The 13,627-nt window shown below is 39.8% G+C and overlaps 1 protein-coding gene and 1 pseudogene across 1 annotated transcript; both read right to left on the bottom strand.

Moving 5' to 3' along the window:
- Window positions 1-1,061: 1,061 nt before the first annotated feature.
- On the bottom strand, window positions 1,062-3,769 carry LOC103969712 (uncharacterized; annotated as a pseudogene).
- A 138-nt stretch (window positions 3,770-3,907) lies between these two features.
- On the bottom strand, window positions 3,908-13,600 carry LOC135631213 (pyruvate, phosphate dikinase, chloroplastic-like). The gene is made up of 19 exons (XM_065138694.1): window positions 13,305-13,600; window positions 13,008-13,241; window positions 12,785-12,922; window positions 11,963-12,125; window positions 11,616-11,851; window positions 11,028-11,156; window positions 10,629-10,808; window positions 9,790-9,927; window positions 8,697-8,861; window positions 8,248-8,409; window positions 7,848-7,937; window positions 7,368-7,506; window positions 6,725-6,902; window positions 6,336-6,465; window positions 5,665-5,793; window positions 5,230-5,367; window positions 4,680-4,757; window positions 4,462-4,553; window positions 3,908-4,235 (listed from the first exon to the last, which is right to left on the bottom strand). Exons 1-19 carry the CDS (start codon window positions 13,386-13,388, stop codon window positions 4,193-4,195), a joined length of 2,646 nt encoding a protein of 881 aa, XP_064994766.1. The 5' UTR covers window positions 13,389-13,600; the 3' UTR covers window positions 3,908-4,192.
- Between the last annotated feature and the right edge of the window lie 27 nt (window positions 13,601-13,627).

The raw sequence follows: 13,627 nt of genomic DNA, 5'->3' as shown, positions 1-13,627 counted from the left end.
TTTTAGGTTGTTCTCATGTCACATTTCTTCCTTCAATAGCATGTGTGGACTCATAACGCCTATTTATTCCGACTTAGTCTGATACATGAATTTTATATCTAGGCATTGGGTGGAGTGGACATGCCTTCGTTAAGACTCCTCTTATTCGATGTGGTGAAAACATTTAATGCGAGTGACTTATCAACATCCAAAGACTATTGAGATAACATCTTCGATCAAGTTTTCTTATTTCTTTGGGTCAGGTAGAGCATGATCCCCTTGTCATTTGTGAAGCTAGATTTATTTTACCAATTGAGGGATCGGTGAGTAGTGCTTCCTCGAGAAGTCAGGATAGATGATATGAGCTTTTGTCGATGGTCGTAGGGAGTAAATGGATTCAGGCCTTCGTGTGACAGGAGAAGCTGAGGGGTGCTAGAATTCATCCCTATCAACTACCATACCTTAATTATGACAGTGGGGCCAACGAAAGCTCAGCAGCTACTTAGAGATTTGAGGATGCAAAGCATTCATATGCGATACCGAACGAAAGCCACATTCAATGATTGCTTGGATTTATTTATTGTTTAGAAAACTAAAAGCTACCAACCACTAATTGCTATTAACAATAGTGAATTCCAGTCAGAAAGTAGTTAAATATTTAAAATGTCTTTAAAGTTTTCATAAACATAATAAAAATTTCAATTATATTAGTATTCTTTAGAGTTTCAACTAACAGTCAAATGATAGTTAGCCGAATAAAAAATATTTACTATTATTTAGTTTAAATTAAAAAAATACTTGAATATTTTTTATTCTTACAAAAAAAATGAGTTTTTTGAAGAGCACTAATATAATATATGATATGATTAAAGCTATCAGTGGAATGATAACTAACTGATTATATATATATATATATGTATATATATATATATATATGTATATATATATATATATACATATATATATATATATATATATATATATATATATATGTATATATATATATGTATATATACATATATATATGGTTTTGTTATTAATGAGGAAGAGAGATACCAATGATAATAAATTGTAGAGGAAATGAATGGCTAGATTTATAACTCATCCAGTCTAGTGTGTACACATTCATTTTGCATTTACAGAAATAAATTCCAATAGTGGTAGCAGATAAGATCACCAAATCCAAGAGGATAACATATAGCAATTTTTGATATCAACAGTTAAAACAGTAGTTATAATAACTTCCATGAGGTAGATATCTAACCTTTTCTCTTCTGATTTGGATTTCCCTTGTTACCTTCTGATTGCACCTGAAAAAGAAGATTAAATCCGAAAATAGGCCATGTGTAGTGGAACAGGACCACAGCATTCTAGACCAGATCACTGACAAGTACATGCTTAGCTCACTGAGAAGCTACTCAGAATCATCAAAGAACAGAGCTGCAACCTCAAGAACAAACTCAGGGATGCTGTCATCCTGCAGTCGGGGAAATCCCCTTTCCATCGGCAGAAACAGTTTTGGAGAAACATGGCAAATACAAGACTCAGTAGAAAGAACAAAGAAAATCAATACCAACAAGAAATGGTCTCCATACCTGATGTTAAAGTCGATATATATCCTTTGAAAGTTTCCCAACTTCATGCTATCTCCTCTTGTCCAGACCATGCAGGGAGTAATCTACTTGATGCTAGGCAGAAGTTAACAACAAGAACAACATGAAAGGAATTGCAATGGAATTCAAATGTTCTGGAAGAGAAATTACTCACCCTTCAATTACTGCTACCAAAGATAAGCCAAAAATTCTCATGTCTATCCATAGTGTATCAGAACTCCCCCATAGAAAGAAGAAAAGTTCAAATTAGTTCACCATATCCCTTTAGACGAGAAGTGATCCATCTTCAGAACTCTTTGTTTCCTGTCACAATGAATGCTATTGTTCCCATCAGTCTCAGCTATAACAATGTCAACCTTCACAATGTGATGATCCGAAGTCCCCTCGGATGAAACCACCCCATGAGGACCAGGCACAAATTAATAGGGTGAGTTTGGTGAGGCCAGCATGTGGTCAACTCTGGTTCCATATTTGCCAGTCCCTCGCACATCTACAATTAAAGTAGAAAACAAAATAAGCTTAGAAAATGTGCCATCCGCGACTATCAAATTAGTCCTTCAAAGAATATATTAAGCTTTAAGCACAGTTGCTGGACCAGTTTCTTTTAAATTAGATTGAAGTATCAGATCACGTTGTCCCTTGGCGACCACAACAACAGCTTCACATTCCCCTGCAAAGTTCTTGGCATCCAAGTACTGCTTCCCCTTCAGGTACTTCAATGTTGGCTTACCAATCTCTTCATGATACTGCATGACATTAATACCCGAGTTTGAGTTGAAGAGAAGGCTTTCTGCAGTGTAGTCTGCTTCATCAAGAGAGTTCAGGCCTCCAGCTAAGATATGAGGTCCATCACTTGAACACAGTATTGAGTTTATCTGTTTCAGCCTCCAGTTCTCTCATCAAGGTGATCAAGATGTGTACAATGGAGGTTCAATTCTCCTGCTTTTGGGACATCGATCGTGGTTTTCAGCACATTCCTGCTCATGAGTTGATCAGTTAACGAATTCAAAGATCCACAGTTTTCTTACCTAGAACTGCATTGTTTTGAAGAATAATTGTGTGAAGAAAAAGATATAATGACACAACAGCTTAACTTTCTATTTCTGAATGAACTACTTCATGTGATTTCCGTTTACTAGAATTTTTGTCACCAAAATCCTCTAGGACAGCGATAACAACACTTGTGCTTCAACCATTCGACACGAGTAATGCATTATAACAGCACAAGAAACATGCTAAATTCCATTTTGTGCATCGGTTTTCTTGTCAATCTTACACTAATGTTAACCGGACTCCCATCTTATGTCAACATAAAGTGTCCCTAATCATCTCTAATTTTTCTTTCAAGTAGCTCAGGAGAAATATTTGATCACTCAATCATCAAGCTATTTGAATTCTGAACTAAACAGAAACAAAAACAACTCGGTAAAAACACTTGTTAGCTGTTCTAGAATTCAATCAAACAGAGAAGAACAGCATGTTTTAACTACCAAGTACTCAAATGCAAGAAACTAATGAAGGAGACATGACTAAGCTTGAAACTTTCAAGAATTTAACTGCAACAAATCACTGAATGAAACGAGTTCTTCGACTGTTGTGCAGAAAAAGAACCTGCCTGAAGTCAGTATCATCGAAGATTTTCTGAGATTTCCACTGCTTGATGAGCCACTTCTTCCACAGTATCGCATTCCCAAACACGAACTCCGTGCCCAGCCCCTCCGCCAAGTCCGACAGTGGCTTCATCCCCTTCTCCGCCTCGGCCTTCACATTCATTCTACAGCCCAATTATATCAGCTCCCACCTCTCGAAGATTTCGTTATCAGGGAGGTTGATCGACACGCTCAGATTAGCCCTTCTTGCCACGCTCCGCTGCTTCAATATGCCCTTAGGTCTGCAATCGGCCGATCCGCACCGCACGCCCAGCGCCATCGAGAACATGGCGGCGTCGAAAGCCGCGACCCGAACCAACCGCGCCGGCCCAGTCGCGGACCGGCCGCGGGTGGCTGATTCGACCGAGTCTGCGGATCACCACGGCGGGATTCGGATTGAGGGCGATCGCGGTGAGGGCAAGAGATAGTAAATGTTTGAACGTAACTGTATGAAGCCTCATCAATTAACGTTTATCTCTGCCCATGAAAGATAGGAATGTTTCATCCAACGTAAAAGGTCATTAGATGGTGAAACTTTCAGGTTATGAAGTTTCTTATGAAGTTTCTTGCGGAGCAAAGGTTGCAACAGTTGTGAGTTCACCAGCACCAATACACCACATCAAATAGACAAGTATAATGACCAACTTCACAGCACATCAGACCATATTTGTGGAACATTAATTTCCATGCTTTTTATTTTCTCCAAGAAGTGCTTCTAGAACTACAACAGAGGGGATAAAGGCAGTTCTCACCACTGCCTTGCATCACTGCTTCCTAGATGACACCACAACACAACACAACACTACCTGGATACTGCTTTTAAGCTGCTTGCTCCCAACAGCAACTAGATTCTTGATATGGAAGCAATTAGTACTGAGCAATGCAGTACACGTTCAGCATTTGGATTACATGTCCAGATGTTCAGGTTCCTTGTGCATATCTTGAACCCTGTCATACTGCCACCTGAGCTGCTGCAAGCCTTGCAATTGGGACCCTGCATGGAGAATCACAAGATGAACTGAACTGTACAGTGAGAACCGGATGCACCAGACATCCAACTAGAAAGCTATATCGGTTGAAAGAATCCGGATGATGCAAAAACCTATATTATGTGACTACACGATCTTAAAGCACAAAATCTTATGATGTATATGCTGTAGGTTTTTTGCTGAAACTAAGTTTAGACACTGTCAATTGTGAAACTAATAATGTTGCAGAACCTGAATGGAGAACATGAGACGTAGTCCAGTCCAGTCTGCGCAAAGAAAGCAACGGAAGATGGCTCTCCACCATGTTCGCCACATATTCCTAACTGTTGACAGAATCAAACAGAACTTCCTTGTAAGAGTTCTCCCCCTCAGAAAAATTGCTACTGCAGCATTATCATACACCTTCATAGCTAGCAAACCATACGACAAGCACACTTGATGCTTCTCACCTTTAAATCAGGCCTAGCTCTACGGCCTCTCTCTACAGCAACCTTAATGAGCTGCCCTACTCCTTTCTGATCAAGAACCTGATTACACACATGAAAATTTTAGCCTCCCATAAACAGAAATTTCCATGAATTTATAACAATCAACATAAGCAACCAGCATATTCTTGAAAAAGGAAAAGTCATCTGATTTTCGAAAATATTTTGGACCCAAGACTATCAAAGAATTGGTGATATCCAGTTGACGTCAAGAAGTGCATTCACTAGGCGTATGAGAACATCGAGAATGCTTTGAAATTTCCTAGTTAACATGCCAAGTGACGTTTTGGTTTTTTCACTATGGTAAAGAACTATCACATGGGAGGACTATTTAAAGATTTATCTTACCACTTGACTGCATTTCTTTTATCCTGCTCAAGGTTCAGAGTAAAAGTGGCACTTCTTTGCTTTAGCTTAAGTTATCAAAACATTTTACAATCTCGTGGAAAACAATAATATTTTTAGCTGTGTTTAGACAAAAACCTTGTATTGAGACTCTTGCAAAAAATTTTACCTCAAATGGATCACTTTGGAGGATGCCCTTGGATAAGTAGACTGGCAGAAACTTGCCAACATCATCCCTACTATAACCAAATGTCATTTGTGTAAGATCATTTGTTCCAAAAGAGAAGAACTCTGCCAGTTCAGCAATCTGCCAACATGAAATTTAATACAGTCAGACTAAGCAATCATAACTAGATTTGGAGGTGCTCATGTTATCTTTAGAGGTAACTTGAAAAAGCAACCCCTGTAAGCTAGGATTATGACAAACAGCTTGCTTATCAGTGTTCTCGTCTATCTGTTGCAGACTTAACTCTACTAAACAAATGTCTCACCAGGGGCATGACATATTAATTGGAAAACCTGTGAACTAATCATGGTAGTGTAGTTGCAAACTTATAAAAACTGATTAACCTCATCAGGAAGACAGCTTCGAGTGCACTTTTACCTCGTCTGCAATAAGGGCAGCCCTGGGAACCTCAATCATGGTTCCAACCTTGTAGGTTATGGAGGCTCCCATCTCGGAGAAGACTTGCTCAGCTATCTTCCGTATTAGACTCACTTGATGCTCTAATTCCTGACACTCAAAAGCCAATGGTCAGGAGATGCAAAATTGACTGTATTTTTTTTCTTTGCAAATCTCACCATAATAACAAAATTTTCGCATACTCTACAAATTTAAATATGGTGCAAAAATTGTATGATGTAGCCTTCTTTCACAAAAAGAAAGTTCTCTAGCAACTTTGTAAGATCAAAGACTTTTTCTACAGTGGGCATCATGATACAGAGAATAACTCAAAATTTATTCAGCAGTTTCTTAAGATCTTTAAACAATGGTGGCAAAAGAAAAAGAACAGAAACTTTGAAAAGATTGAATAGCATTAATTTCTTAAGCACTCTTTGGCAAGTTGATATTAAGGTATATTCTTCAAAAAATAATCAGTTATATAGCAAATTGATAACAGAATTTATTCTCCTTATCTTTCTTCATTGTTTTCTACTGACAATTACCCATGGCAGCTTACAAATGAGTTTGACAATGACCAAATTGGACATGCAGAATGCTTTCTTCTTAGCTGGAATAATGAGAATGACAATAATATATGGGAAGGTTCATACCTGAGGTGTCCCTATAAGAGGTACCATTACCTCTGGAAAAACACTGACACCCTGTTTGCTCATAGAAATAGCAGCTTCAAATATAGCACGAGTTTGCATCTCAGTCAACTCTGGATATGATATGCCAAGCCTAATGCAAATTTTTTGTTAGTTCACCATTAGAGTTATTTATATGAATAATCAACATCATTACTAAAAAAGTATCGTTCTCTTCATAACGAAAGATTTGTTTTAAAATTCTTTATCACTGAACATGAAAGAAAGCAAATTTTAGTTAAGCATTCTATCATTAAATAACACAGGTATTACCAACAAAATTCAACCAGAACTACATCACAAGCTTGCATTATTTCAATTCCACCATAATCAATGCAAGTACTGAATCCAACCTGCAACCACGGAAACCGAGCATCGGATTTACTTCAGAAAGCTTTTCCACCCTTGAAAAGATTTCTTCTTCTTTTGCACCGGTTTCCGAAGCCAGTTCACTAACAATATCCTCAAGATTACCCTCTGGCAGAAACTCATGGAGTGGAGGGTCCAGTAGCCGGATAGTCACTGGAAACCCTGAAAATCAATAGCAGCAATGAAAGATTACATGAAGGCTCCAACTAGATGTACTGTAACAGTAACTGGTAAGTCATCAAATGGTTGTAGAACCTACACCATGCAGAACAAATCAAACACCAAACCTTTCAAGAGGGCTTAAACAACTGTTAGTATTTCTAAAAGATGAGATCATCGCATATTCTAGTACTTCTCCTCACATTCAATGGCATCTTTTGATAAGACAACTCAAAACTAGGATTAAAAGTGAAAGTGATATACACTAAATCCAGGAAAAGCCATAATCTTACAATATGTTGTTCCACGTCTCTCACAGAACTAAGTACATAACTAAAGAGGGCAAGAAAAAAAAGAAGAAAACAAAAGAGGGCAAGACGGATGTTATATAGGATGTGCAATTAACATCTATTAGATATTATTTGGTCCTTCAATGTCAAAGAGACTTGCTTGATAAGAAAATCCTACCATCCATGGCATGAAAGATTCCTTCAAAGTCTGATCTCTGATAGGGCAAGAGGAGGTTTAATGCTCGTTGTCTCTGTTCAAGATTTGATGCCATTATCATTTGTCTGACAGCCTTTATCCTTTCATCTGAAGCAAAGAACTGACCAACATTTGGATGTCAAATACAAAAAAGAAGGTAAAACATATACTCTAGTTTTACACTGTCAAGATTCAGTAATGCTTCCAACTTTATAGTTACTGTATCTGTATTAATCACTCAAGTCTGTTCTTGGATTTATTCTGTTCACCTCCAAGTCAGAACAAGAATGATGTAATTTCAAGTGGAACATCAAACCACATAAATAACAGCCTAAAAAATCCATGTGATCAATAAGGTAATTGCAGATCTCATTTAGCTTTAACATTTTCATCATGTCTGGGATGAATTGTCTATGACATCTCAAAAAAAAAAAAAAGAAGAAGTGGATTGAGTAAACAAACCATGTGCTCTGTCCTACAGAGTCCAATCCCTTGTGCACCATTATTTCTTGCTGTCAGAGCATCATCAGGCGTATCTGCATTTGCCATGACCTAGAATGGTCATTAGATAACATTATTAGACTCTCGAGTGAAATAATCATTTGCAATATAATGAAATCATGAAGCAGATGTTGCCACAATTTGACTCAATAATTATTTCTATTCTCATCATGGACGGAGCCTGTCAGTTTTGAACATGAACGCCATGCACATGCAAGTTGACTCAAAAGGAATGATCAGGCAAAGTGAAAGGTAAATCTTGAAAGAAAAAGGCTTCTGACCAATAGAAAAATCTTAAATTGTTTTTCAAACATTCAGTTGAGTGTCAATAATATTAGTTTGTCCTGACATTGAGTGATACCTTAAGTTGCCGTATCTCATCAACCCATGACATGAAGGTTCCCAAGTCACCACTCAGAGCTGGTGGAGAAAGTGGCTGCTTCCCTGTAATTACCTCTCCAGTTGATCCATTGAGGGATAGCCAGTCACCTTCATGTATCACTTTGTCTCCAATAACCACCACCTAGAAGTCATAAAATCGACAACAAAAAGCTATTCAACAATAATGATGATCCACATTTTCTTCTTTTCACAATATTAGATCTTATTATGAAAATGAGAAATTGTCCACTGTGGCTGCTAGTGAAGCTTAATCCTGGAAGCCACCAAGGAACTAATGATGGTTGATTTGAGTCAAATTGTTACTTGGTGGCTGCAAAAACTTCCAGGTTTTGGAACTTTAATCATGACCAAGAACTGTTTTGTGTATATGGCATACACCTTACATACCACTGTTGAGGACTAACTCACCTTATCTGCATCATTTACACGAATATCAGAGCAGCCAGAAACACAGGATTTTCCCCACCCACGTGCTACAACAGCTGCATGGGAAGTCATACCACCTCTAGCTGTCAGAATTCCTTCAGCAGCATGCATGCCACCAATATCCTCTGGGCTAGTCTCTGTCCTCACCTTCACTCACAGAAAAAGTAATGGCATGTCAAAGAAACTAGAGAATGACAAGGTTAAAATAATCTGCACTCTGTATCCATCATCAATATCTAATGGAATAAGAATGAATGGATGATCATGTAAAAGTAGTAATTTATTGATCTTTCAAAAGAGTAGGCAATCTACTGATGAAAGGAAGGATATAGCAATAATGATATAGAGGTAAAGGTTCAAATGACTTGACATATGTGACAAAGATAATAAACTTACATGAATTGAGTATGATCTTTATAAATCAATAGATTAAAAACATTTGAACAATTGGTTTAGTAAAATGTGACACAATGTGCATATTACTCAATCAAGTACAAGCCTCCATTTACAAAATAACTCGAGCCTGGAACATGTTATTGCAATTTCATACATAGAAAGTGAGAAAGATTACAAAGCTCTAGTACCTGTATCACCATTAAAAGTGGGTAATAACGGGTAATGACTTTGCTAAGTAGATACTAGAAGAGAAACATGATTTTTCTGAGAAAGGCCGCAATCTGCTTAGGAAGCTAGATGTAGCGAATATAAACAAATAACCATATCATCATTGATCATAACGCTTTTGAATAATGGCTTGGATTCATTGTCATCTACAGGTCAGGACCGAAGACAATATGATCTTTAAAAGCATAAAACATATTTCATAAGCTAAAAGGTAAATGGTGGAGATCAAATAAGACACAAACATAGTTGAGATTGAATCTATGTAAAAGCCAAGAATTTCAGAAGGCGGTCCATGTTCAACAACCTAGTAAGTAGTAACCATAAGGTGCCTCTGCTTAACAGTTCAATTGGATCATCCATAAACTCAAAGAAGCTTCAGTATGTCTTTCCTATAAATGTCAAGAAATAAAAGCTGTCTTAAGAAGATTATGCAACAAGAAAAAGAAGTTACCAGAATAACAGCCTTGCCCTGAGCATGCCATGCTTCAGCATCATCAGCAGTGAAGACAACTTGACCAACTGCGGCTCCTGGTGATGCAGGCAAGCCTGTCGCAATCACTTTGTCCTTGTATGCAGATGGATTTTCAAACTAGTCCAAACAAGAAAATAAAATAAAATTCAGCCGAAGAAATCTTGACTTCGATAGCACATATATAAAGTTAGAGGCCAGCAGGAAGAAGACATCCTTATATCCTTCCACATGTTTGACCACACAGAGTCACAGAGTACACATTTTTGGTTGGTTTCTAGTATCCTAATGAAAAGCCAGGTAAAAAGTGAAAATGATAAGGAAATATATCCATAAATGTTTATGCTTCAATAAAATCACTTTTGTAAAAACTCCACATTGCAACTAGTTAAAAAAATTAATCAAATCCATATTTCTTAAAGTATTGATACACATGCATAAGTAAGAATTTACCTACAAGTTTTGGTGCTTATTTTACATGTTTTTGAATATCCAAATTACAACATGTCATACAGTTGCATATACCTATGTATACTATTATCTTTGTGAACATGCATATCTTTACACATGCAGCAGCACACAAATGTATATTACTAGAGTTTTTAAGCACTATATAGTCATACATGTGTTAGTTACCATGCACAACAACTTTTCCGTGCTCAGCAATGATACAATGATCTAGGTACCATCCTTATGTTGGTATTTGGCATTGTAAAGGCTGGTCTGATGAACACCGAAATGAAGTTCTCGACCCTCTTGAGTATGTTAATGGTTTAACCAACCAGAATTAATCAGTTTTAACCTTGGAGCAATTGGTATACCTGTGGATGAAGAAGTTGGTCCACATGACCTGGCTCCACCATCTTAACAGCAGAATGAATATCAACAAGACCTTCTTTGACCATCTCAACTGCAATCTTCACTGCACCATTTCCAGTGCGCTTTCCTGCTCGGCACTGCAGCATCCAAAGCCTATTTTCCTGAACAGTAAACTCTATATCCTGCAACAGTGTAGTAAAAGCAACACAGGTTTAAGGGGAAACATTCTTTCTCTAAGATAGTTCATTTATCTCCTACCAGACCATGATCATGAGACTTGTGAAGCTTAAAAACATCTTAAAAGTGACATATATTGTCTACATTCTTATTTGAATGTCTATATCATGTTTAAGGGGAAACATCATGCTAATTTAAAAGTGACCGTGAACAAAGAATCTAACCATCATGTCTTTGTAATGCCGCTCTAGAATTTCACAATTCTCCACAAGCTCATCATAAGCGTCTGGCACACATTGCTTCATAGTGTCCAGATCCTGTGGAGTTCTGATTCCGGCAACAACATCCTCACCCTGAAAAGAAAATGGCATGAGCTGTCACTATTCTAAGTGATTTGTCAAGAAGTACTAAAAACTCAATTAACTGCAACATTTCCACACATATATCAATTAACTTTGCACACTATATAAATGCTTCAGGCAACACTCTGGCTCGTTTTCTCTATTAAGATGATATCAAGTTCAAGAATCGCCTCAGACCCCATGTTAAACTGATTAACGACTAACTTCACTACTTGCCATTATACTTGAAATTTCCAGAACTTCGCTTAAATTGTATAGCAGATGATACGGCATCGCTTTAAATTGTTCATGAATACTTGTCTATCCATGACTCGGATTTATTTAGTTAATTAAACTCATCAAATTTTTTGTTCTAATCCTTAAAAATCATATATGTGCTTTTGTAGTAGTAGGCCATGCACATGAAGAATAACAAGTGATACATGTAATAAACAACACAATGGTCAGCACCTGAGCATTGACGAGGAACTCCCCGTAGAGCTTCTTCTCGCCCGTGCTGGGGTTCCGCGTGAAGAGCACCCCAGTCCCCGAGGTGTTCCCCATGTTCCCAAACACCATGCACTGCACATTCACCGCCGTCCCCTTGAGCCCCGTGATCTGGTTGATGCTCCGGTACTTCTTCGCCCTCGAGCTGTCCCACGAATCGAAGACGGCGATCACCGCCAGGTACAACTGCCTCTTCGGATCTGCAAACGGCGCAATCTCTCAAGATGGCACGCACCAAGGTGTTCGAAACCGAGACCCGCGCGGCAAACCGAAGTATAAGAAGAAGATCGGAGGTGGGAGCTTGGTTCTACCTGTAGGGAACCGCTCGCCTTTCGCCTCGACGTACACGTTCTTGTACTGGGCCACCAGTTCCCGGAGGTCCGCGGCGCTGAGGTCGGTGTCCTGCTTCGCACCTTTTGCCTTCTTCAGGGCTTCCAGCTTTTCTTCAAACAGCGAGTGTGAGATCCCCATTACCTACAAAAACCAAATCATATATCGGTCTCAATTTGGGACGAGCTTGATCGAACCCAATCCTAAATTATTGCTTAGACTGCGCTCGAGTCAATCTTAATTGGCCGTTTGCGAAACGGATATGGACGAGCCACTTCCGTCTACATCCGTCCACATCGCAGTTACCGTTTCCGCTTCAAACACGGCACCAAACGCGTGCATGTCATGCGTGCAAAAAGGGTTCGGATCCAAATCATGTTTACATGAGTCCGATATATATCTTGAAATTATTCGATGATAGATACATAGAATGGTCCAATTCAGGATAAACGGGTTCGGGTCGAAACCGAGTGATGAGATCCGATAATGTGCGACATGGGGAGGATGGACCGTATCAACGTAAGGAGGAACGGTCGTGACGTGGTGTTTGACCTCACGTGGATGATGACGACGTGTAGCTTCAAGAACACGTTGGCTTCGAGCGTCATCATTCTTATCCATATCTTTCTTCCTCACAAATCCAAACTGAGTGAATCATCAGATAAACATTACATTTTTACCATAATATTTACGTTTTGATGAACAACATAAGAAATATATTCTGCAAAATTAAGCTTTCTAAACACTAATAAAGCTAAGCAATAAACAGTGTGCTCAATAGAGAGAGAGAGAGAGAGAGATACCACATTCCCAAACATGTCCAAGAAGCGGCGGTAGGAGTCGTAGGCGAACCGGTCGCCGCTCTTGATCGCTAGCCCCGCCACCACCTCGTCGTTGAGGCCCAGGTTGAGGACCGTGTCCATCATCCCAGGCATCGACACCTGCACCCAACGCATTGCCACCGTCAACCACCGCCACCCTCTACGCTACATACGACACCAGTTCATGCGATGGCTTCGTGATTACCGCGGCGCCGGAGCGAACGGAGACGAGGAGCGGCCGCGCTGGATCGCCGAGACGAGCCCCCATGTCCGCCTCCACTGCAGCCAGGGCGTCCAGTATCTCCTCCCAGAGGCCGGCCGGCAGCTTGTGGCCGCACTCCTGGTACTCCTGGCACGCCTCCGTCGACACCGTCAGCCCCGGTGGCACCGACAGCCCGATGCTCGCCATCTCGGCCAGGTTCGCTCCTTTCCCGCCCAACTGCACCACCCACCCATCATCGCATGCGTCACGCAGATACAAACCTAACACACAGATACTCACCAAAGCCTTCATGTTCTTGTTGCCTTCACTCTTCCCCTTGCCGAAGGTGAACACCCTCTGATTACGCAGATTAGCAGGAGCCATCGGTAGCAGCTCACCAGAGCTTAGGAACAGAACAAGATGAGTGGCTCCCCGGGAGGGATCCCTGTTTATAGAGATGGTGAGTGGAGGAGATACGAACTCCCGGGGGAGGGAACCCTATTTATAGAGACGGTGAGTGGAGGAGATACGACCTCCCCGGGGAAATGGACTGTGTGAGAGTTAAGAGGAGACGGCATTCGTCGTCACCCCCATGGCTCTCCGGCTCCCCGCCGTTCCAAATG

This window comes from Musa acuminata, chromosome BXJ3-2, assembly GCF_036884655.1.
Source record: "Musa acuminata AAA Group cultivar baxijiao chromosome BXJ3-2, Cavendish_Baxijiao_AAA, whole genome shotgun sequence".
NCBI lineage: Eukaryota > Viridiplantae > Streptophyta > Magnoliopsida > Zingiberales > Musaceae > Musa > Musa acuminata.
The sequence above is the reverse complement of the archived record's forward strand: the minus strand, read 5'-3'. Positions and strand labels throughout refer to the sequence as shown.

Bases quoted from the DNA above. Each gene is read 5' to 3' on its own strand.
- LOC135631213 (XM_065138694.1), bottom strand. From the start codon at position 13,388: ATGGCTCCTGCTAATCTGCGTAATCAGAGGGTGTTCACCTTCGGCAAG. The intron at 13,242-13,304 runs GTGAGTATCTGT...TGGGTGGTGCAG, and splicing joins ACAAGAACATGAAGGCTTTG to TTGGGCGGGAAAGGAGCGAA. The intron at 4,236-4,461 runs GTTCTGCAACAT...TTCTCCATGCAG, and splicing joins GTCTCATGTTCTCCATTCAG to GGTCCCAATTGCAAGGCTTG.